This window comes from Emys orbicularis, chromosome 6, assembly GCF_028017835.1.
Source record: "Emys orbicularis isolate rEmyOrb1 chromosome 6, rEmyOrb1.hap1, whole genome shotgun sequence".
In the NCBI taxonomy this organism is placed as follows: Eukaryota; Metazoa; Chordata; order Testudines; family Emydidae; genus Emys; species Emys orbicularis.
Genome location: NC_088688.1, coordinates 45,773,255 through 45,796,862, shown reverse-complemented (window position 1 = coordinate 45,796,862; position 23,608 = coordinate 45,773,255). Strand labels below are relative to the sequence as shown.

Below are 23,608 nucleotides of genomic sequence, written 5' to 3'. Positions count from 1 at the left end.
ATATAACGTGGTAAAGCAGTACTCCGGGGGGGGCGGGGCTGCGCACTCTGGCGGATCAAAGCAAGTTCGATATAACACGGTTTCACCTATAACGTGGTAAGATTTTTTTGGCTCCCGAGGACAGCGTTATATCGGGGTAGAGGTGTGTGTGTGTGTGTGTGTGTGTATGTATATAAAATTAGTGTCTGTGTGTATACACAGAGAGAGAGGCAGATAAAGCATATTTGTATAGTTTTATCTATTCTAATTTTGAAGATCTAGGATTACACACACTTATGTAGAATAGCAACATACAGATAGTACTCCTATGGCAATTAAGTTAGAATAGGGAAATTCATATAAATGCAGTAATTACATATACAGGACATTTTACATGGATATCTGCTCTCTCTCCAGATAAAATGGAGATTAGTGAGATTCTACTCTAATCTTCAAAACAACCTTATGAAGTAACTAGCATTTATCTCTTTCACATGGGGAAACTGAGACACAGAATAACAGATTTGTCTGAGGCCACAGAAGGTGTCCGTGTCAGACCTGGAACTAGAAGTCCAGAGTTTCTTGCTTCTAGTCCCATGCATTAACTGCTACAGTATGCCCAACTCATAGCTTTTGAATTTTGTGAGATAAAACAAAGGCAGACCAGCTCAAGTATTAGGATAGGTGATGTTTCTCGTATGAAAACTAAGCCTATCTTTGTAATCAGGCCACTGAGGCAATGTTTAATGATGTAACTGTTATAATTGCAATGTATTTCATAGATACATTGGGGGGAAATGAGTTCTGTACTGTATTTACAGATATTGCTGCGCCAGACCATAGCTCTCAAGGTCCCAAATGTGTGACCCTTCTCCTCTTCCTCCCTCTATACCATCTCCTTGGGTGTTGTCACACCTTGTATGGTTTCAGCTACCATCTTTATAATGAAGACTCTCAAATCTGCCTTCTCCCTCCTCAGCTGTCTCTCTCACACTCCATCACATCTTAGCCTGTCCCTCAGACATGTTCTCCTGAATATCTTACTATGAACTTAAATTTTACATGGCTAAAATTACATCTAATCCTTCTTCCCACTCCCTGCTTTTTCTGTCCCCATCAACAATATCACCATCCTCCCACTCAGGTCCATAACCTGGGAGTCACTGTCTAAGCCTTGCTTTCCCCTGGTTCACATAGCCAAGGCTGTATCCAAATATTGCATTTCGTCCTCCACAGTATTTCTAAAATCAGATATTCCATTTCTATCTAAAACCCGTATGCAAGTCCTCCTCTCCTATCAATTACTACCACCACCTCCTCTCTGGCTTCCCTATTTCCCCGTCCCCTCTCACCTGCTATGATCATCTACCTGGCCATAGCTCTCCCTCTCTGAATCCCTTCACTGGCTTCCTCTGTCCCACCACATCTTTGCCCTCCCTTTCAGACCCTCTGCTACGGTCTGCCACTGATGCCAGCCTTGACCATTTACTTATCTCCCACTGCTTCTCATCTTCTTCCATGTTGCCACTTATGCGTAAATGCCCATCCCAAACTGATCTCTCAGGCCACTGCTTCCTCCTCCTTCAAATCCCTCCACAAACAGCACTACTTTTGTGCCATCTACATAAGAGGTCAAGGGGCAACTGGGTACAGGCATACATTTCTTATGAAAAAAAATGTATGTAATACACATTAAAATTGTGCGGAGTCAATTGCTTCCCCTTTGCCACATATCCTTCTTGTCCTCAAAGACTATAAGGGTGAAATCACTGACTTTAATGGGGCCAGGATTTCACACAAGCTTTTTTGGGGTAAGTTCTATGTCTTCCTATCCATTTGAATTGTAGCGAGGACAAGGAGTTCCTTGTCTGAAGGGAATTCTCTTAGGTGCTAGTGCAATATAAAGAAGAAGAACTAGCTTTATGCTGAGTGAAAGACACAAAATGAGGTTCAGAGCAAACTGTTTGAAATGCTGTACAGTTATCTTTAACATGCCCAAAGTTCTCCAACATCTCCACTCCAGGAATAAATAGTAAAATACAAGCAGATTGTGAGGGCTGGAAGTAATACTAGGTTTGAAATGAGTGGCTTGCATCAAAACTTTGAGGTAGGAGGTTAAATTGTGTATCTGTGTAATTCTCCTGTTTATATAGGGCTAAAATATTTCTGTTCTCCTATTTTATGACCGGTATATGTAGCTATTTTGGCCCCAGCTGTGTACCAAAAAATTCCAGTATACTAGCTGCCTTAGGAACACTGCTGCATTTTAAGCTTTTACAAACCTATTTAGAAGACGATTTAACAATACATTGATTTACTAATAGTTCAGAGCAGTATGAGTTTCTAAGTTCATATCTGATTATATTTACTAATCCTATTCAAAAATTTCCTTTTGTTTATACAAAGGATTGAATCTTGTAATTAAAACCCTTGAACCTATGTACTTACAAAAAGTCTAGTTCCCTCACAGAGGTATAAATCACTAGTCTGTGGATCTGGCCCTCTGCAAGGGAAATGTATAAATCACTAGTTGAGGATCTAGTCCAGCAAGTCAAAGTTAATGTACAATTATTGATACTTGACATTCTAAAATTCATATAGCACAGGAGGTTATAAGTATCCTTAATTCTGAAATGATTAAGTTGACATTTTTAAAACTAGACAGAGGGCAGCTTTAATATATGTTATCTTTAGAATTAAAGAGAATTTGCCAGGTTTCATTTTGCATCATTATACAAATCCATTTTACTTGCACTTTATCTGCTATAATGAGCCATTTCCATTTTTTACCTGCATCAGTGAGATGACTGGTCTTACACAAGAGATCTAATTTTCTGTTCCAAACACATAGATCACTCCCTCCAGATAACCATACATCCAGTCTTTGAAGAACTGTCAAACACTGCAGAACAAAATCAGATATATTGCCCTTACAAAAGTTCTTTGGGGAATTTTTCAGTGAAATGATTATCCGCTTTAGTTAGGTAAAACTGCAGGTACTATGAAATACATTAAACTCTTTCCTGCAGAATACAGAAATCACTTGTGAAACATCACCATTTTTACTAACAAGACTGTAGGGCCTGATTTCAGAGGTGTTCATCAGCCAAAGGTCCCACAGAAGGTGCTGAAAGCCAGACAAAGGGTGAAATCCTGGTCCCCAGAAATCAATTTCACAGTTTCAGATGTTTACATCTGAAATTTCACGGGGTTGTAACCCTGAGGCTCCTGACCCAAAAGGGGGTTGTTGGGGCAGGGGTTTACAAGGCAATTGTAGGGGGGTCATAGGATGCCACCCTTACTTCTGTGCTGCTGCTGGTAGGGGTGCTGCCTTCAGAGCCAGGCAGCCAGAGAGCAGCAGCTGCTGGCTGGGCACCAAACTCTAAAGCCAGCACCACAGAGTGAGGGTTACAGGATATGGGGGTTGGGTTGCCGTACATATGTTTTTTCCCGGCAGCCTCCACCCGGGTCGAGGGACTGACAGCCACCCTCACTTCTGTGCTGCCTTCAGAGATGGGCTCCCAGTCAGCAGCCATGGAGCTTCCTGCAGCTGTGGGAGGTTCTTGGAGGTGGGTCTGACCCAGTTCTGGGAGCAGCCCCTACAGGGGAAGAGGAAGTACCATCCTACCCCAACCTGGGCTGGGACTAGCAGCTAGAACCCAGTCCATGGTAGGAGCCCCCTGCCTCTCCCCTACAACAGCCAGTTTTCACAGGGGAGATCAGACTTCGCAGTCCATGGCTCATGTTTCACAGCTATGAATTTGGTAGGGCCCTAAATATAACTACTAATGCAGCTTGCCACTCCATATGGCTGAGATTTTTCTAGGGCTGTCATTTTTGGCCCTGCCCCACCCCGGCTACCCAACTGCAATACATCTATAATCACATGGTTGTCTGAAGCACCTGATTTGGGTCCTGACTTGGATCCCAAAGTCTATCATGGAGCAGTGGAAGCATCCACTCCTGGGGGCTGTGGAGCAGCATGATCTCCTGGGGACAAAGTGATCTTTACACTCTACCCTCAGGAATCTCTTAAAACATGCAATGCGATAAAGTTTTCACTCTTGTTTATTAATAAAGTCAATTATTTTGGTTTCTATACAGTATTTGGGCCTTAAAGGTACCTTTCTATGCTTCAGATTACTAGTAAAACCAAAGTGATTTCTCTTTATAAATGAAATAATTTGCTCTGTTTAAGTAGTGATTATTGGTGCATAGCATCATACTGGAAATTTATCATTTTCTTTATAGGTTTTGTTTTCTTTGTTCTTTACCAGATTTGCATCTGCAGGAGATGATGGAATTGTATTTCTGTGGAATGCTCAGGTTAGTTTAGTTTTTGAATGGGGTATGTTCTGTAATAAGGATGTGGATGGGAGTGGGAACGTGGGGAGCTGATTTTGCTCTTGAACTGATCTAAATCAAGAATCAGTCCATTGAAGTTTAGTTGAGCTGTGTCTAGCATAACTACCACATGCCAAACAACTGAACATGAACAAAATTTTCCTGAGGAACACAAGTGGGAGAAGGGAAATGGTAATTGTAAACCATTTATAACTCAACCAACCTTGAACAGAATTTCAAAGGACAAGCAAAAGGCATTACTCCAGCCCCAAAGCTTTATCTCTGTCCAATTTGAAAGATCTGGTTCTAACACCACCATTGTTTGCAAGTCTCAAAGTGACAATCTTTTATAATGGAATAAATAAAATGGTTGCTCCCAGCTCCTTCCTTTTATTAAAACCTTTGTCAGTGGCTAGATCTCAGTCACTCCACTACCTTTGAAGTAAATGGTCTTAGCTAACTAAAATAGGTTGTTATTCATTTTAAAATATTCTGTCTTGACATATGTCACACTAGCTTTCACTACAGATGTATTTTCTCTCTCTCTCTCTCTCACACACACACACACACACACACACACACACACACACACGCCTAAAATACACTTGGACTTTTCTTTACCTTTACAGTGGAATGGAAGCACGACACCTTCTGAACTTGCCTGCCACTATTGCAATCCCAAACCTGAATTCATTTATTAAGGAAACACAAAAGGTCATAACATGTTTCTCTGTTTAGTTTATAATTGGATGACAGAGTTTGAGAAATAAAAATGTAGCGACACAGGGGTTTTCTAAATACTAACCTGCTCTTCAAACTTTAGACACTCTGAAATGACACTTACACTTGTTTGTTACATTTTCATTATTTTTGTGATAGGGACCATGTCTTCTACTGTATTTGAACAGAGGCTAGCACAACAGAGCCCCAGTCTTGACAAGGGCCTTGGGTCCTACTATAATATAAACAATTGCCACCCTCTCTGCTGCCTGGCTCATAGTTTCCTTTAAAATCAGTTAAATCTTAGGAAGATTTAAGGATACAATAACTGTCCTATCAGCAGATGCCGTTAAGATCAAATTATTTTTTTCTTCACAAGCCCCAGATGAAGGAAATGCTGCAATAGCTGTAATTTTGTGCGTGTGTCCATGTAGCTCAAATAACTTTTCTCCAGTCTGAAAAAAACAAATACAGCACATTAAAGGTAAAATTTTCAAAATCTACTAAATCCCAGTGAGACCTAGGTGCCTAAGTGACTTCTGAAAATGGGGACTTTAGGAGTCTGTCACTTAGGTGTTATTGAAAATGTCACCAAGATGTATTATACCTAAATAAACCTGTTACTATGAATGTAGGGGAGTACTATGAAAGACCTATACATTTAATAACTGGAAACACTTGAACACCTGTTAAGTTACATTCTGAAATATTCATCTTATGTATTTTAATGGTTTCATTTTTAGCTTAAACGTTAGCCAATTTACTTCATTATACTCTACTGACATCACTGTATTTCTCATTTGCTGGCAAAACAAAATCTGAAGGCTTTTTAAAAAAAATAATTTGACCTACTTGAAACTACCTTTTATTAATAAGGGTATCTGACTGTTACCATTTACTGTATGAAACTCAGTATTGTATCTATTGTCTACACCCATAACATGAGACCATTTTAGCTTAACTACCTAGCATGAAAGTTAATTAGGGATGCAGAGACAGTTGAAATGGCACACTTGTGGATTAACAGTGTCATATTTGTGTTTTTTATTAAATACAAGAGTCATTTCAAGCATGTAAGTGTGCAGAAGTAGAAAAATAGAACTCCAAAGTTGGACACCCACAAGTTTTGCATCCATAAATGCTTTGTGTGCATTTTCACATACATTTCTTGAATATTGATTCTCACACACCATTTTCTGTTTCATATTAGTGTTATGAAATGTCTTCCATAAGAAATGTTATGCTTAACTGAAACTCTTCAGAAAAGGAAGGAAAGTTACAAGTTCCCCTGTTCCTATTGTAAGTTACACTGTTGTCAATGTTTTATGTATAACTTTTTTCAAGAGGTCTTCATAAAAAGTTTAGTCTGAGATTTCTCTCTGCCTCACTTGAAGCTTAACATTCAGATTTTAAACAGTTCACTGATCTGCCTTTCAGTCTATTAAATATCTAAGCTACTTACAAGGCATCCTCTGAAGCAATTCTAGCAGGTAACCTGCAAGATACTTACCTTCACATTTTCTGATGAGATTGTATAGGGAGAAAACAGCATGTTTATTATTATTGGAAGTATCACCTCTAAAATGCAGTATTCCTGTGACAAGTGTTACTGTTCAACAAAATACTTTTAAAAGCTGGAGTGAGACCTGTATCATGGCAAGCAACTAAGAGCTCTTTCTCTCTTATTAACTCCATGGAGGTGACACTGAAGTCAGTTCTTGTATTAGGCCCCAATTCTACAAAGATTTGCACATGTGCTTAACTTTACACTCTGAGTAGCCCCATTTTAATTAATGGGAGTAGGCAGACTGCAAAAAGTTATGCTCATGCATAAGTAGTGCTTAACTTGTACTAAGGCTTCCAGGACTGAACCAGGGCACCTCTGGACTTGGTAGTTCATAATACCCCGGCACCTCTGGGCTTGCAGTGTCAGTTATGAAAGTAAAAAACATTGCTTGAGCCCCAGTACCTCTTTCATTACAAATTAAGCACAGTGCATAAGTCTTTGCAGGACTGGGGCCTCACCATGATGTCTGATATTGAGAGGTTCAGCAATCAACATCTTAACAGCTACTGAAAACATTTTAATTTGTGCTTCCAATACTTCATCTTGCACTGAATATTTTCATACACATTTTTACTTCTCTTTTCAGACACTCAGTTTCACATCCTGCTTTTCTGAAGCAGAACAAAAATAAAAACCAATTCAAGGATGTTTCAATCAGACATGTCTATAAAACTCGACTTATTTGTACTTGCTAAGACTCTCTTGGACTGATTCTGCCCTTGCACCAATTTTACATTATGCTAGACAGAGCTCAACTAAACTTCAATGGACTGATTCTTGATTTAGATCAGTTCAAGAGCAAAATCAGCTCCCCACATTTCCACTCCCATCCACATCCTTATTACAGAATATAACCTATTCAAAAACTAAACTAACCTGAGCATTCCACAGAAATACAATTCCATCATCTCCTGCAGATGCAAATCTGGTAAAGAACAAAGAAAACAAAACCTATAAAGAAAATGATAAATTTCCAGTATGATGCTATGCACCAATAATCACTACTTAAACAGAGCAAATTATTTCATTTATAAAGAGAAATCACACTTCGGTTTTACTAGTAATCTGAAGCATAGAAAGGTACCTTTTTAAGCCCCAAATACTGTATAGAAACAAAATCACTGACTTCATTAATAAACAAAAGTGAAAACTCTCACATTATATGCTTTAATATTCTTATTGTTGAGAATTGTCGGGGGGGGAGGGATAGCTCAGTGGTTTGAGCATTGGCCTGCTAAACCCAGGGTTGTGAGTTCAATCCTTGAGGGGGCCACTTGGGGATCTGGGGCAAAATCAGTACTTGGTCCTGCTAGTGAAGGCAGGGGGCTGGACTTGATGACCTTTCAAGGTCCCTTCCAGTTCTAGGAGATGGGATATCTCCATTAATGTATATTCTTTAATGTGTTCTAAGCATTTTGTCACTATTCCAAATAGTAGCCTGTACTACAGAATCCAGTCTTCTTACTGCTTAGGTTTAATATTGGCGATGGGGGAGGGAGATGGGTCATATCCAATAAAGCCAAATCATAGTCTATTAGCCTTCTTATTTAACCAAGTAATTTAGAGAGCACTATATATAACAAGTTGCACAGCATGAGGGTTAAAGTCAGGCCAGGCGTACATGAATCTTACAACATCACTTTTTTTTTTTTTTTAAACTAAGTGTACAAAAGAACTCGCAAGGGGATTGTATGTATGCTGCTATGCATAACACCTGCTGAAATCCAGCTAAAGATCTTACCCTGCATCTACACTAGGAAAAAGCAGTTGAGTTTTGGTTCTGTTTTACCTAAACCCAATTAAATTTGACCTGTTTCTTTACCTAGAGAGCACCTCAGTAAACATGCCTAAGCCCTGTCTACACTAGCAGTTTACAGTCTGTGCAGCTGCACTATTGCCAGATTGCGAGTTTTCCTAGTATCGATGCACCCTGTTTTAAGGAAAGTGATCAACCTCCGGCGACTGAAAACAAATTATATGATCTGAAGACCTCTGCATCCTCTTGACAGGGATACAGCTACATTTGAATTTTTAGTTGTTCTAGCCCACAGCCCCGGATTAAACACAACTAAGCAACAAATGTGTGTGCTCACACAAATGTTTGTGTAGTGTTTTTATACTAGAACTTGAAGTCCTCTCAAAAAGACTTTAAAAAAAACCCTAAAAGGTGATAGTGGTGAGAGATGGAGATTTGGGGGGTGGGGGGTAGTAAAACCATACTAAAACCAGTCATTTTGGATGTAGTGAGCCACTGTTAATTAAAAGCAGACCACCACATACCTAGGAATAATTGTTAGGGTTTTCATAGGCAAGGCCAAATGTCTGCAGTTGCAGCTTTGCTAATCAAAATTTAAATTTGTTAAAACTTTAACCAAGGGTTACTATGGTAACCCAGTAAGGGTTACCATAAACTGTGTTTTATGAAAGTTAGCTATAAAAATTAAGTAAAAATAAACACCTCTGAGCACTCCAAGGGAGCTTTTCTTCAGGCAAGGAGGTGCCAATTTCACAAGAAAATTCACCATCTAGTCTTGTGTCCTGTATCTGGTACAGGCAATTATCAGAGGTTTCAGAGGAAAATACAAGGAATTCTATAATGGACAAATAAGGAATAATCTGCCTATAGAGGAAGTTTCTTTCTAATCTTAGGCACTAGTGGTTGATTTATATTTTAAATAAGGGTTTTATCCCTTCTAAACTTTTACCCAATAATATGAATGTTCTAATTACCCATAAACTATCACCTTTTTTAATCCTAGTCCATTTTTAGCCATTATATCCTGCCACAAGGTCAGTCTATGTTGCCTTTCAAACTTAAATATTTCTTGCTCTTGTATTAGGCCTGGTCTACACTAGGAGATTGTCTAATTTAGCAGCGTTAAATCGAATTAACCCTGCACCCGTCCACACAACGAAGCTATTTAGTTTGACATAGAGGTCTCTTAAATTCGATTTCTGTACTCCTACTCAACGAGGGGAGTAGCGCTAAATTCGACATGGCCATGTCGAATTAGGGTAGGTGTGGATGGAAATCAACACTAATAGCTCCGGGAGCTATCCCACAGTGCACCACTCTGTTGACGCTCTGGACAGCAGTCCGAGCTCTGATGCTCTGACCAGCCACACAGGAAAAGCCCCGGGAAAATTTGAATTCCTTTTCCTGTCTGGGCAGTTTGAATCTCATTTCCTGTTTGGACATCGTGGCGAGCTCAGCAGCACTGGCAACGATGCAGAGCTCTCCAGCAGAGATGGCCATGCAATCCCAGAATAGAAAGAGGGCCCCAGCATGGACTGATCGGGAAGTCTTGGATCTGAACGCTGTGTGGGGCGATGAGTCCGTGCTTTCGGAGCTGCGCTCGAAAAGACGGAACGCAAAGATCTACGAGAAGATCTCAAAAGCCATGACAGAGAGAGGATACAGCCGGGATGCAACGCAGTGCTGTGTGAAAATCAAGGAGCTGAGACAAGGCTACCAGAAGACCAAAAAGGCAAACTGATGCTCCGGATCCCAGCCCCAGACATGCCGTTTCTACGAGGCACTGCATTCCATTCTAGGTGCGGCCGCCACCACTACCCCACCACTGACCGTGGACTCTGAGGATGGGATATTGTCGACGGCCAGTTCCTCTGAGATGTTAGCGGACGGGGAAGATGAAGAAGGAGATGAAGAGGACGAGGCAGTCGACAGCGCTTACAACGCTGATTTCCCCGACAGCCAGGATCTCTTCATCACCCTCACAGAGATCCCCTGCCAACCGTCCCCAGGCGTTAACCCGGACCCGGAATCAGGGGAAGGATCAGTCGGTAAGTGTTTAAAACACGTAAACATTTATTTTGAACAGAACAGGAATATTAGGAATATTAACAATATTAACAATGGGTTTTTCATGATTAGTTTGCCCTAGGCGCTTCATGTTTTAGTCCTTGGCAGTGCAACTACTGCAAAAGAAGGTCTATATGTCCGGGGATAGAGCTGAAATCCTCATGGGACATCTCCACGAAGCTCTCCTGGAGGTAATTGGAAAGCCTTTGCATGAGGTTCCTGGGGAGAGCGGCCTTGTGTCCTCCGTGGTAGGAAACTTTTCCACGCCAGGCTATCATCAGGTACTCTGGGATCATTGCCTTGCAGAGCATGGCGGCATACGGCCCTGGTTTTTGCTGGCTTTCACGCAGCATGCGGTCTTTCTCTGTCCCAGAAATCCTCAGCAGAGTGATGTCGCTCATGGTGACCTGCTTAGAATTAGGGGAATGTTACTGTTGGGACTGCTTGCCTGTTCCTTTACAGAACTGTAACCGGCGGTTTACAGCCACGCGGTGGAGGCGGGAGAGGGGCAGCATACAGGGATCTTTCCCGGGGACAGCCGCGAGGGGGTGGGACGGGGCAGAGTTCATGCTTGCCAGATTGCCGGCAGCAGGAACTGGTCAACGCTAGGACCATTACTTTGAACATGAAAGGAGGGCATTGCTATAATTTAAGTTTTAAGCAGCCAAAAGTCTACGGCTTACCATGTCAGCCTGCTACCCGAATTCCGCTGTCCTGCCCGCTTGTCTGATCTCCAGTGCAAGACCCCAGGCACTGAATGCGAAGGCTGAAAATTCGACCTTGTCCTGAGTGCGCATGTGATAGGTGCTGTGCATGGTCTTGTTCACAGAGAAAGACTATGTTCATTGTTCACAAAAAATTATCTTTGTGAGGAATTCACTCCCTTTTTCCCATCCCACAGCTGCAACTGTCTCCCGACCTACCCTGGCATCCCCCTCCCAGAGGCTGGCGCAGATTAGGCGGAGAAAGAAAAGGACACGGGACGACATGTTCTCAGAACTTATGGGCTGCTCCCGAGCCAAGGCGGCCCAGCAGACCCAGTGGAGGGAGAACATGTCGCAAATCCATCGATCACACATTGAACGGGAGGAGAGGTGGCAGCAGGAAGACCAGCAGGCGACTCAAACGCTGCTTGGACTAATGAGGGAGCAAACTGACACGCTCCGGCGCCTTATGGATGTTCTGCAGGACCGGAGGCAGGAGGACAGAGCCCCGCTGCAGTCTATCTCTAACCGCCCTCCCCCGCCACAAAGTCCCATACCCCCCCTCACCCAAAGTCCCAAGAAGGAGGGGTGGCAGGGGCCATGAAAACTGTCACTCCACCCCTGCAGACTGCTCAAGTAACAGAAGGCTCTCATTCCCCAAAATTTGATAAGTCCTTTCCTTCCTGCCTCACCCAAGCCCCCGGCCCAGTTTCATCCCCTAACTGTTTAGTTGCTAATAAAAAATAAGTTTCTGTTAATTACTGTTTCCATCATGTTCTTTTAGAGGACAGTGTGTTTGAAGGGGGGGAAGGGGGTTGGTAATTGGACAGGACAGTCACCTTTACTAGGGTACAGACAGGGGGGCATGTTCAGCAGCAGGTCACACACACATTGACCAGGGTGCCTAGTGACTGCAGTCTGGGAGGTGGTTTTCATGTTCGGGGGGGGGGGGGGGGCGCTATGTGAGTTTGTGGTGGGGGAGGGCGGTTAGAGATCTTATGCAGCGGTCCTTATCCTGGATCACAGAGCCACGCAGCAGCGTCCTCCCCCGCCACAAAGTCACATAGCCCCCACACACAGAGCCCTGAAAAGGAGGGGTGGCAGGCTCCGTTGAAACAACCAGTCCACCACTGCTGACCGCTCTAGGAGCAGGAGCCTGTCATTCTTCGAGTTTATAAGCGTTCTTTCCATCACTACGCCCGCTCCCCACCACAGTCTGCGTCCCAGTTTCAACCCTTTACCGCGAAACCCGTAATAAAGAAAACTGTGTTCATTAACAAAGTTCCATTTTTTTTATTTTTAAACATGTGTTGGAAGGGGGGGGGACGGGGTGAACGGGGTATGTAGCTGCAGAGGATAGTCAACATAAACGGGGGCAGGTTCAGCTTCTCTTTAAACAAACTTAATAGTCACAGGTTACCCTGCTCACTGAGGAACCTAGCTTTCAAAGCCTCCCGGATGCACAGCGCATCCCGCTGGGCTCTTCTAATCGCACGGCTGGCTGGCTGGGCGTAATCAGCAGCCAGGCTATTTGCCTCAACCTCCCACCCCGCCATAAAGGTCTCCCCCTTGCTCTCACAGAGATTGTGGAGCACACAGCAAGCTGCAATAACAATGGGGATATTGGTTTCGCTGAGATCAGAGTGAGTCAGTAAGCTTCTCCATCTCCCCTTGAGACGTCCAAAAGCACACTCCACCACCATTCTGCACTTGCTGAGACGGTAGTTGAAGAGTTCTTTTTCAGTGTCCAGGGCACCTGTATAGGGCTTCATGAGCCAGGGCATTAGCGGGTAGGCTGGGTCCCCGAGGATCACTATAGGCATCTCCACATCCTCAACAGTTATTTTGTGGTCCGGGAAGTAAATACCTTCCTGCAGCCGTCTAAACAGACCAGAGTTCCTGAAAACACGAGCGTCATGAACCTTGCCCGGCCATCCGACGTTGATGTTTGTAAAACGTCCCGTATGGTCCACCAATGCTTGCAGCACCATTGAAAAGTAGCCCTTTCGGTTAATGTACTGGCTGGCCTGGTGGTCCGGTCCCAGGATAGGGATGAGTTCCATCTATAGCCCCACCGCAGTTTGGGAATCCCATCGCGGCGAAGCCATCTATGATGACCTGCACATTTCCAAGGGTCACTACCTTTGACAGCAGTAGCTCAACGATTGCATTGGCTACTTGCATCACAGCAACCCCCACGGTAGATTTCCCCACGCCAAAGTGGTTCGCGACTGACCGGTAGCCGTCTGGCATTGCAAGCTTCCAGAGGGCTATGGCCACTCGCTTCTGGACAGTCAGGGCTACTCGCATCCAGGTGTCCTTGCGCTTCAGGGCAGGGGACAGCAGCTCACAAAGTTCCAGGGAAGTTCCCTTCCGCATCCGAAAGTTTCACAGCCACTGTGATTCATCCCAGACCCGCAGCACTATGCGGTCCCACCAGTCCGTGCTTGTTTCCCGGGCCCAGAATCGCCGTTCCACAGCATCAACATGACCCATTGCCACCATGATGTTCACGGCGTGGGGTCCCGTGCTTTGCAAGAGGTCTGTGCCACTCTCAGACTTCATGTCCTCACCACGATGCCGTAGCCTCCTCGCCCGATTTCTCAGCATCTGCCTCTGGAAAAGGTGGACGATAAGGTGCGAGGTGTTGACAACAGCCATAACTGCAGCGATGGTCGCAGCGGGCTCCATGCTCGCAGTGCTGTGGCGTCCGCGCTGTCACTCACCAGAAAAGCGCGCAAAATGATTGCCCGCCGGCGCTTTCAGGGAGGGAGGGCGGAAGTGACGGTTGGATGACGACAGTTACCCAAAACCACCCTCGACACATTTTTTTCCCCAGCAGGCATTGGGGGCTCGACCCAGAATTCCAATGGGCAGCGGGGACTGCGGGAACTGTGGGATAGCTGCCCATAGTGCACCGCTTCCAATGTCGACGCTTGCCCCGTTAGTGTGGACTCACAAAGTCGAATTACTGCCCTTAGTGTGGATACACATGTTCGACTTTGTAATATCAATTCCACATATTCGATTTAAGTAAAATCGAACTACTCTCGTAGTGTAGACATACCCTTAGACAGTCAATAGGTAGGCCTAATGTAGCTTCTCCTTACCATCATTGTTTGATATACCTCTATCAAGTCCCCTCTTCATCTCCTGTCTTAAGTGACAGACAATCTTATCAATCTCCCCTTATTTGGAAGTCTTTCCATGCCTCTAAGAATGTTGGTTTCCCACCTTTGGGTACCTTCTATTTCTGCTATAGCTTGTTTGAGATGTGGTGGCCAGAACCAAACTAGTCAGCCACTCACATTTTGGACGTGAGCACTTTAAATATGGAAACCCATCCTTCAATTAATGATGGGATACTGACACTTGAGCAAAGATCTGGAAAAAAACCTGACCTTTGAAGGAGAAGGCATGTGTAATTCATCAAGTATAAAATGTACAGGGTGGGTGGTTCTTTTTGTTTGTTTGGTTGGTTGGTTTTGGTTTGTTTTAAAAGGATTTCCTTTTAAATATAAAGATATCTGTAGGATGGCTGGTTCTACAGTATACATTTTGTTCACCAAGCTGGAGTTTCATGGGTCACCTGATTCTTTTCCAGTCATGATCACCATTCTCTATAACCTTGTCTGCTTCCTGGAGGAGCAAGGAATGGTCAAATGAGCAACAAAGAAAGCTATTCTTAAAATGTGTTATGAACTCGGTTTAGTTTAATATGTCAAATGCTAGGGTATTACATGCAATTTTATATCAGTCCATTTTTTTGGAAGACCCTTGCTGAGGCTTACCCTTCTTTAGTGATCTTCCAATCAATATGACCCTCACTTCATGTTCAAAAAATAAGAAAGAAACAAAGAAAAAAGCAGCTGTCTGTTAGACTGATACAGGATTTATTTAGTATCTTCAAAAACCAATCTGAGAAAATTTTCCACTCACTGGTTTTAGCCGAACCACTGAGAAAACAAGAAAATCCTCCTGCAAAATTCTCAATAAGATGATATTATCTAAAGACCTGAAGCGTGAAGCCTGGCTTACAACAGTTAACAAAACCACAATGGGATAGCTTCAAAAATAAAAACATTTCAGAAACTGAATAAAATACTAATTTTATTGAGGGGGGGGGGGAAAGCAGGTGAAAAATTATCAGCTGTTTAGCAACTACTATATTCATGCTAAATAAAAAAAAAAAAATGAAATAACTATCCAATGAAGCAAACTATTCTAAACAGTCCAAACTCTCAGAATATTAAACACCTATAAAACATTAATGTAATTTATTTCTTATCCATATCTGACTTGTTATCCTATCCTCCAACTTACTCTTCCATCTGTTTTTTACTTTTACATTGATTATTTTGTTTAGTACCGCAATGTGTTTGATACAGTGCAACGAAGACAGTCCTCTCCTGAAGTAATAGAGGATTTGTTAGTATCAGCAGGTGCCTCTACTCTGTCTCAGGATGCTCCAGCATTTCTACTATAAAACCAGATTTTCAAAGATTAATGAGATCTATTCAGTATACATATTCTGAAAATATGTACTGTGAAGAAATATTAAAATAACTACTCTGAAATTGCTGTAATGACTACTCAAGTCACCAGAATAGAACCTTACGGTTTTATTTGAATCTTTGTGGCCTATTTTAATGCTACTTAGAAAAATCAATCATAAGCTGCATGTATTTCCTTATCTATAATAGTTCTAACACATGCTTAATTTAAAACATGTATCCTGCGGACCTAAAGAAGTTTGTCCCTTTTGTAAATATTTTCAAAATTGTCAATTCTGTGAAACTTTGGCAAGCATAAGAGAGTGTGGGAATTTCACATTTGGATGAATGCAGCTGCCTGATCAGCAGACACTAGGAGGGAGAGAGTCTTCCCCCAACAAAGTGCCTGTACCCTTAAGGAAAGTGCTTGCTATTTTAGATTTCTAGGCACTTTGCAACCCTTATTATTGAGCAAAGCTTCAAAGTTCTACCCTAGAAGGCAGTCAAGTATTATTTCCCTTATTGTATAAATAATTTAACTGAGAGATGGTACAAGATCACTTCAGGCAAAGGTGGGAATAAAAGCCAGGTCTCCACAAAAATCAGTGCCAAATCTTTCACTCACCCACATTGCTTTCAGAATGACCATGCCAAGTCCATGTGCTTGCCTCTCTGGTCTGTAACCACTGGTCTAACCATGAGATGACACTCCCTTCCTAGACCCCAAACTTCACCCCAAACAGACAAGGTAAATTAGAACTGGGCTGATAATGAAAGCATTAAGGAGTACATGAATGAAGGCACAAAGCTGAGAATGAGAAGAGGAAAAAGGATTGGGAGATGCAGAGGGAGTTGAGAACAGAGGCAGGAAGAAATCAGAGGTGACAAGGGATGAGGAGGTTATGTAGGACTTTGAAAGGGGCTTCTAGCTCCTTGTGGAGCTAGAATGAGGTAATGAAAGAAAACCAGTGACAGCTTGCTGGGTAAAAGATGACAATGATCAGAGCAGTGGGAGAGGAAGACTATTTTGGCAGCAGCACTTTGAATAGACTGATGGGATGAAAAGGTCAGAAGCTAGAAAGGAAGTAATCCTTGCAGTAACCAAGATTAAATAACGATGCACCAAAGTTTCAACAGTGGGTATAGTGAGAAAAAGATGGATTTAGGCAATACTGAAATTATGAGATATGGAAGACTTCCTAAGAGACCAATATACACCTCTACCCCAATATAATGCGACCCAATATAACACGAATTCGGATATAATGAGGTAAAGCAGTGCTCCGGGGGGGTGGGGCTGTGCACTCCGGCGGATCAAAGCAAGTTCGAGATAACGCGGTAAGATTTTTTGGCTCCCGAGGACAGTGTTATATTGAGGTAGAGGTGTAGTTCGAGAAGGAAAGAGGTTGTGGGCCTAGGAGATAGGGAGGGTATGATAAAGGAAAGGCAAGTAATTCGTTTTCAGATAAATCAATTTTGAATGGACATTGGGACATCTTAGAATTGTCAAAGTACTGTGTACCATTTGGGGTATTTGATTACAAAGAGGATACTGAAGAATTGGAAAAGGTACAGAAAGGGGCAGCAATAATGTGAAAGGCAATCCCAGGATCTGTGTGCTTTACAAATCACACAACGCCCTCTAAAAGAAGGAAGCATTAGCCCCATTTTACAGATAGTTCCTCTTTGACCTTGTTCAAGCCACATAGTCGATGTGGCAGTTATAGGAGCAGATCCAGAAACCTGAATGTTCAAGAAGCAAAAGTTGCAGGGGAATGTTTACATTCAAAGCAAAAAGTGATTTCATTGAAATTTAATGTTTTACTGAACATATATGCATTAATTTAGATCTAAATTACGTGATATTTAATTTCTGGCAGAAAAATGATTAAAATATTTCTTAATTTCCATAGACTTCCACTTATGTATTCCTTAGGATGTAATACAATAATTAAAACCTCTTACCTGCAATCATCTATTTGTACTAGAAATCTCACTATATCATGATGACCTTTCAGTACAAGGAGCTCAGTGTAGGGATTCTGTATTTGTTCTTCACCTAGGCTCTGCACGGACGATTTCTAAAAATCCATCAAGAGACATCAATCATGAATATGCATCTGAAGAAGTGAGGTTTTTACCCATGAAAGCTTATGCCCAAATAAATCTGTTAGTCTTTAAGGTGCCACCAGACTCCCAATCATGAATACTTCACTTTGTATGTATATAATTCATTTTTAATTAAGTCTTCAGCCATATCTACCATAGTGTGTGTGTATAAAATACATTCACAGATAGATCATTCATATAAGTAAAATTTAGCCCCAAACATGAATTTAACATAACTATCTGTTCCCTTGATGGAAATTATAACAAGGGATTGCCTTCTATTTATTTAAATTAGGTAGATTATTTTATGGAATGTACTTTGAGTTATAGTACAACATTTAAACTGATTTAAAAAAACCTAATAAGCAACAGTCCCTTGTTGTTTTTAGTCATGGTGTTAACTAAAGAAAGCAACTGGTTATTTAACAGCTATTGTCTTGAATCCACTTCCTCTTCCAATAAACTATGCCTTTAAATGTCTCATTAAACTGCATTTTTTCTGTGAGGTCTCTCAACCCTATATGATGTCCCCTCTTACCAATAGTTTCATTTTAAAAACTGACAGACAAGTTTAAAACAAGAAGAAATGCTTTTAGACATGCAATACATGTTATCCCTTCGGACCTTATCAGGCCAATAATTAAGGCCAATAGCTTAGTAAGATTCAAAAAATGGCTCAATTTCTATAAGAATAGCATCTGCAGTTACACCATCTGGGCTAATTACAAGGGCTATCACTCATGCTCATGAAATAAGCTGATCAGCAAGACACTTTCTCCATAGCATACTATTGCATTACTAGATGCATGATGTTGATGGCAGTTCTCTAACTTCTCCTTTATTTAGTATAATCTACAGCAGGGGAAGGATAGCTCAGTGGTTTGAGCATTGACCTGCTAAACCCGGCATTGTGAGCTCAATCCTTGAGGGGGCCATTTAGGGATCTGGGGGCAAAAATCTGTCTGGGGATAGGTCCTGCTTTGAGCAGGGGGTTGGACTAGATGACTTCCTGAGGTACCTTCCAACCCTGATATTCTATGAGCCATTGGCTTGCTTCAGTATGGCAATTCTTGTGCTTCAAGCTCCACCATTTTTGGAACAACTCAGTAGGGTGCAATTCTTGTTTTATCAAGTGTCATTGCTAGATACCTTGAAACCTGGTGGCAACTCAGTGACAGAGTACTCTCACAGTTACAGCTTAATTTTACTAGTAAATGTCAACATCTTCAGACCTTCAGGACTGCCTCAATATTCTTTTGAGACTCAGAAAAGACCTATTTTACAGCAGCACTAAAACATCTACTGGACAGACTAATGTGTAGCTTCCTTAGATAGCTATCTTTGTCACAGACCAATCACATGACTTGCCCAAGGTCACTTTGCAGAGCCAGGAATAGAGCCCGGGTCTCCCAGTTCAGTGCTCTATCCATTGGACCACAGATTTAAGATTTCTACATGCCTGAGACTCAAGAAGCTCAGTCTCACCCTTCCTTATGGCCACTGTGTTGCAGTTTTAATACTAACTATCACTGAATAACACCCAATCAGGGCTCAGGATGGTCACGGAGCAATACAGCATACTAAAACGTCTTAAGCTGCCATTTTGCAATCCCCAATCTTTCATTTTTTTTAATCAAGTCTTTGCCTTTTGAAGGTTTTCTGTGCAAGTATTAGAACTCTTCCAAGCTCCATCCATAAAATCTCATTCTGAGATGTCAAAAATAAGACAGCAGCAGCAGTAGATTTGTTTTCTGAATAACTGAATGTGCTTTACTGGACTACTTGGGTTTGATATCTGCTTTGGTGAGGTTTGGCTATACCTGGGGTTCTCAAACTGGGGGGCAGGACCCCTCAGGGGGTTGCAAGCTGGGAGCCTCCCCCCAACTCCTGCTTTGCCTCCAGCATTTATAATGGTGCTAAATATATTAAGAAGTGTTTTTAATTTATAAGGGGGGGTTGCACTCAGAGGCTTGCTATGTGAAAGGGGTCACCAGTACAAAAGTTTGAGAGCCACTGAGCTATATCCATAGGGTCTGCTGGGTTTCTTGATTGGAGAAAAACATTAAGGGGTAGTTCTCTTCCAACTGCTACCCACTCATGGCACCATAAGGTACCACAGTTAATTAACAGTGTTGACCTTTTGAATTGTCATTATTGAGAATCTGAATCAACACCCACACTGGGAGCACTTGAGACCTTTGAGCTATTGTTTCAGCCTATGTGCACACTCAGGCATATATCCCTGCATTGGTTTTGTACATAGGCAGGAAATGGAGTTATTGATGGGGGGAGAAAGGGAAGGGTAGAATAATGAAAACACTAAGGCCCCAACCCACAAAGGTGCTTAGATACCTAAGTCTCAGGTTGAGGTGCCTAAGTCCCTGTTCTAGGCTCCACTGTGAACCACAACTCTCACCAAATCCTGTAGGCACCTTACCTCTCTCAGGGCACGTCTTCACTACCCGCCGGATCGGCGGGTAGCAATCAATCTATTGGGGATCGACTTATCGCGTCTAGTGAAGACGCAATAAAATCGATCCCTGATCGCTCTGCCGTCGACTCTGGAAATCCACCGCGGCAAGAGGCGGAAGCGGAGTCGACGGCAGCGGTCGACTCGCCGCCGTCCTCACAGCCAGGTAAGTCGACCTAAAATACGCAACTTCAGCTACGCTATTCACGTAGCTGAAGTTGCATATCTTAGGTCGACCCCCCCACCCCCCTTAGTGTAGACCTAGCCTAGGTGTTTGTCCCTCTAAATCATGTGTAGGGCCCAAGCCCATATGCATTTGCATGCTATGTTTCCACCTGCTGAATCAGGTCCCATTCAAAATCTGGACAGAGGAATAAGTGGTGCCCACCTTATAACTTTTAGGCCAGTGGTTAGAGCCCTAGTCTGGGAGGGGGAGGACCAAGGTTCAATTCCCCCTTCTCCTTCAAAAGAGAAGGAGAAGAAATGATTTGAAGAGGGGTCTCCCACCTTTCAGGAGGGAGCTCTAATCACTAAGCTATAGGATAGTCTAATATGGGCTCCTTCAGTCTCTCCTGTTGAATCTGTTCCACTATGGACAAATAAGGAAAGAATTACTGGAGTGGGAGACTGGACGCTGGGTCTCACACCTCCCAAGAAGATGCCCCACCCACTGGACTAGAGTCATTCTCTCTCTCTCTCTCCAGTCCAATGACTGTTTCATTGTGGATAAATACCTAGAGTCAAGGGTCATTTATGGTAAATTGTTCAAGCCCCAAATACCCTTTTTTAGGTGTACAAGTCCAATGACCGTTTACATCATCTCCTGTACTGTAGAACCATTTTATTTCAAATCCTTCTTATGTGAAAACCCTTTGTTCAAATTTCAGTTCTGCCCCCAGATAGCATCACTTACACACACAAAAAGCTCCCCATCCCATCCAACACCCTCTCCATTATCCAAATTAATGCCATGTTCCCCAGTCCCATATTATTATTTAGTATTTCTATTACAACACAACCATTGGCCTCATCAGGATTAGGGTCCTCTTGCATTAGGTTTAGGTTAGGCACCTCCACTTCCATTAATTTCAAGGGGAATTGGTGCCTAAATACCTTTAAGGAGCTGAGCCACAGTGCTGGTTCCAAAGACCTTACAGTGTCAAAGGAGCCAGGCTTTCCTTTAATAGGGACTCAAGAACTTTTTAGTAAGAAGGTATGTGTTACACACGCTAGCGTTTTGGGTGCCTTTCAGCCTCCGCTAGATCTGAAATCCTGGCACGTTTTCAGGCTTGGGCTCTGCCAGGGCTGGGAGGGGGCTGCTTGTTTCTTTTGGAGTATAGGGAAGCTGTGTCAGAGCCACAGCTTTGAGAACCTCTGCAAAGAGAGAACTGATCTGATGGGATCATGCCCTCCTCACCCAGCCTGCCCCTGCCCCCGCCCCCATTTGCTCCCAGCGTGAGCCTGCCCCTATCCACCGCTCTCTGCAGAGCCTGCCCATTAACCAACCCCGCACAGCCTGCCCCTCCCCCAACCCTTCGCCCCCTCCCCGACCTGCCTGCTCCTGACCCCGCCGCGTTCGCCCCGCCCCCATCCTACCCGTCTTCAGTTCACTCGTCCCTCCCCCAGGGGCAGGGCTGCTGCTTTACCTCGGAGAGTCCCTGCGGCTCCCGGCCGCCTCCCATCAGCCATCGCAGCATCGGGAGTCCAGCCGGGCCGGAATGAAATCAACGCCTGGGGAGAGGCACCTCGCCCGAACAGCCCCCTGAAGCTTGGATTTTGTCCCTCGCTGCCTCCCGTACGTGGGACGGGCAGCGCCCTGAAGCAAAGCGGCCGAAGCTCTGTGGCTTCCGGTGGCGTCTGCCGCGCTTAGCTCCAGAGCCAGGCAAAGGGCTACGAGTGCCGAGCAACTGATCAGCCCTTGCTCCATTGTTCCCTCTTAGTCCGCTCCTCTCCAAGCTAACTGATCAACATCTTTTCAGTCTCTTCATACAAGACTTTTTCCGGGCCCCTGATCGTTCTCATCACCTTTTCTGACCCTCCCCCCTTTACTTCTGCAATATCCTCGGGTGAATTATATTGCACACACTCTTCCAAATGAGGCCACACCATTGATTTATGTAAAGGCATATTTTTTGTATTCTTCACCATCCCTTTCCTTATGCATCCTAACATCTTGACTGCAGGTGTACATTGAGCAGAGGTTTTCACTGAGCTGTCTACAGTGACATAACAAATCCCTTTCTTGAATTGATACCATTCATTTAGGCCCCTGTAAGGGGTATGAGTAATTTATTTTTTTCCCTCCAATGTGCATAGTTGGCAGTTATCAACATAGAATTGAATTTGCCATGCTGTTGCCCATTTATCTAGCTTGTTATGATCTCTCTGAAGTTGCTCACTGTTCCCTCTGGCCCTGACTAATGTAATCAACCTTTGTCGACATTTACTGTTATTTGAGGTACCACGAATTTCCCATATACCCACAGTAGGAATAACTGTGGTATCTCTGATACTATAGTATGGTAATCAAATGCTGACCTTTTAATGGTGACCAATTTATGCATTGGAGGAAAGTGTATTTGGGTCTGAAATGAGGCATTATGCCTTGTAAAAAGTAAAGTTAACTAGTACTGGTGAAACCTGAAGGAGTTCAAAATGAAGGATGGCACCTGATCTTTAAATGTTACATAACTATTTTATTCTCATAATTATGTATGTGCCAGTTGGTAGAGTGTCAACTTTAAGTATAGTTCCATAACTTTGCTGAGTTTTTACCAATCTTAAACCATTGACCTCAAGCATAATGTGAACTCAGTATTTAAAGAAAAATGGCTTGTTATGCCAAACTGATGCTCCAGTTTCAGTGGGTCATCCCACAAACTAATCATTGGAACTAATTACATAAATTAAGTATGTGAGTGTTGGCATAGGATCAGATCCTAAAGGTGTCTTGATACATGGTTGTTGATAAATTGCTTGACCACACTTTGGTTCATTATTTCATTATGAAATATACTCATCGTCAGTCAGGTTTATTAATATGGTACAGGGGGAAAGGTTTTATATGATACCAGTGTCCTAAGAACAGTCCCATGCCGCAATGTTACATTCATCTTATGCAGAAGATATGCTCCCCAAGTTACACATTACAGCTGCTATTGTTTATATGATTTTACATATTGTTTACACATCACTAAAATCCAACCCATCAGTTTCCCACAGTTCCCTAACTTGCTGTTCTGTTCCTTCCTTATGTTTGTTTTGGATACTAGCATTCCAGGTACTGGTTCGTGAAGGTACTTCCTTAGCTTGTACTAAGCTATAAAGCAAATGTATCTTGATTTTGACAAATTTCCTACCTTCTTGTGCCATTGCTTACTTCAGCAAATGCAATGTGTT

The 23,608-nt window shown here is 42.9% G+C and overlaps 1 protein-coding gene across 1 annotated transcript in view; it reads right to left on the bottom strand.

Annotated features, from left to right (window-relative positions):
- WDR41 (WD repeat domain 41) overlaps nucleotides 1-22,026 on the bottom strand; it is a 39,856-nt gene extending 17,830 nt beyond the window's left edge. The window contains exons 1-6 of the mRNA XM_065406540.1: nucleotides 21,856-22,026; nucleotides 17,596-17,711; nucleotides 7,487-7,535; nucleotides 5,367-5,498; nucleotides 4,945-5,007; nucleotides 2,770-2,881 (exon numbers count right to left, since the gene is read on the bottom strand). Of these exons, the coding sequence (XP_065262612.1) occupies nucleotides 2,770-2,881; nucleotides 4,945-5,007; nucleotides 5,367-5,498; nucleotides 7,487-7,535; nucleotides 17,596-17,711; nucleotides 21,856-21,906 (523 nt within the window). The 5' untranslated portion in view covers nucleotides 21,907-22,026. The remainder of the gene's footprint in view (nucleotides 1-2,769; nucleotides 2,882-4,944; nucleotides 5,008-5,366; nucleotides 5,499-7,486; nucleotides 7,536-17,595; nucleotides 17,712-21,855) is intronic.
- Between the last annotated feature and the right edge of the window lie 1,582 nt (nucleotides 22,027-23,608).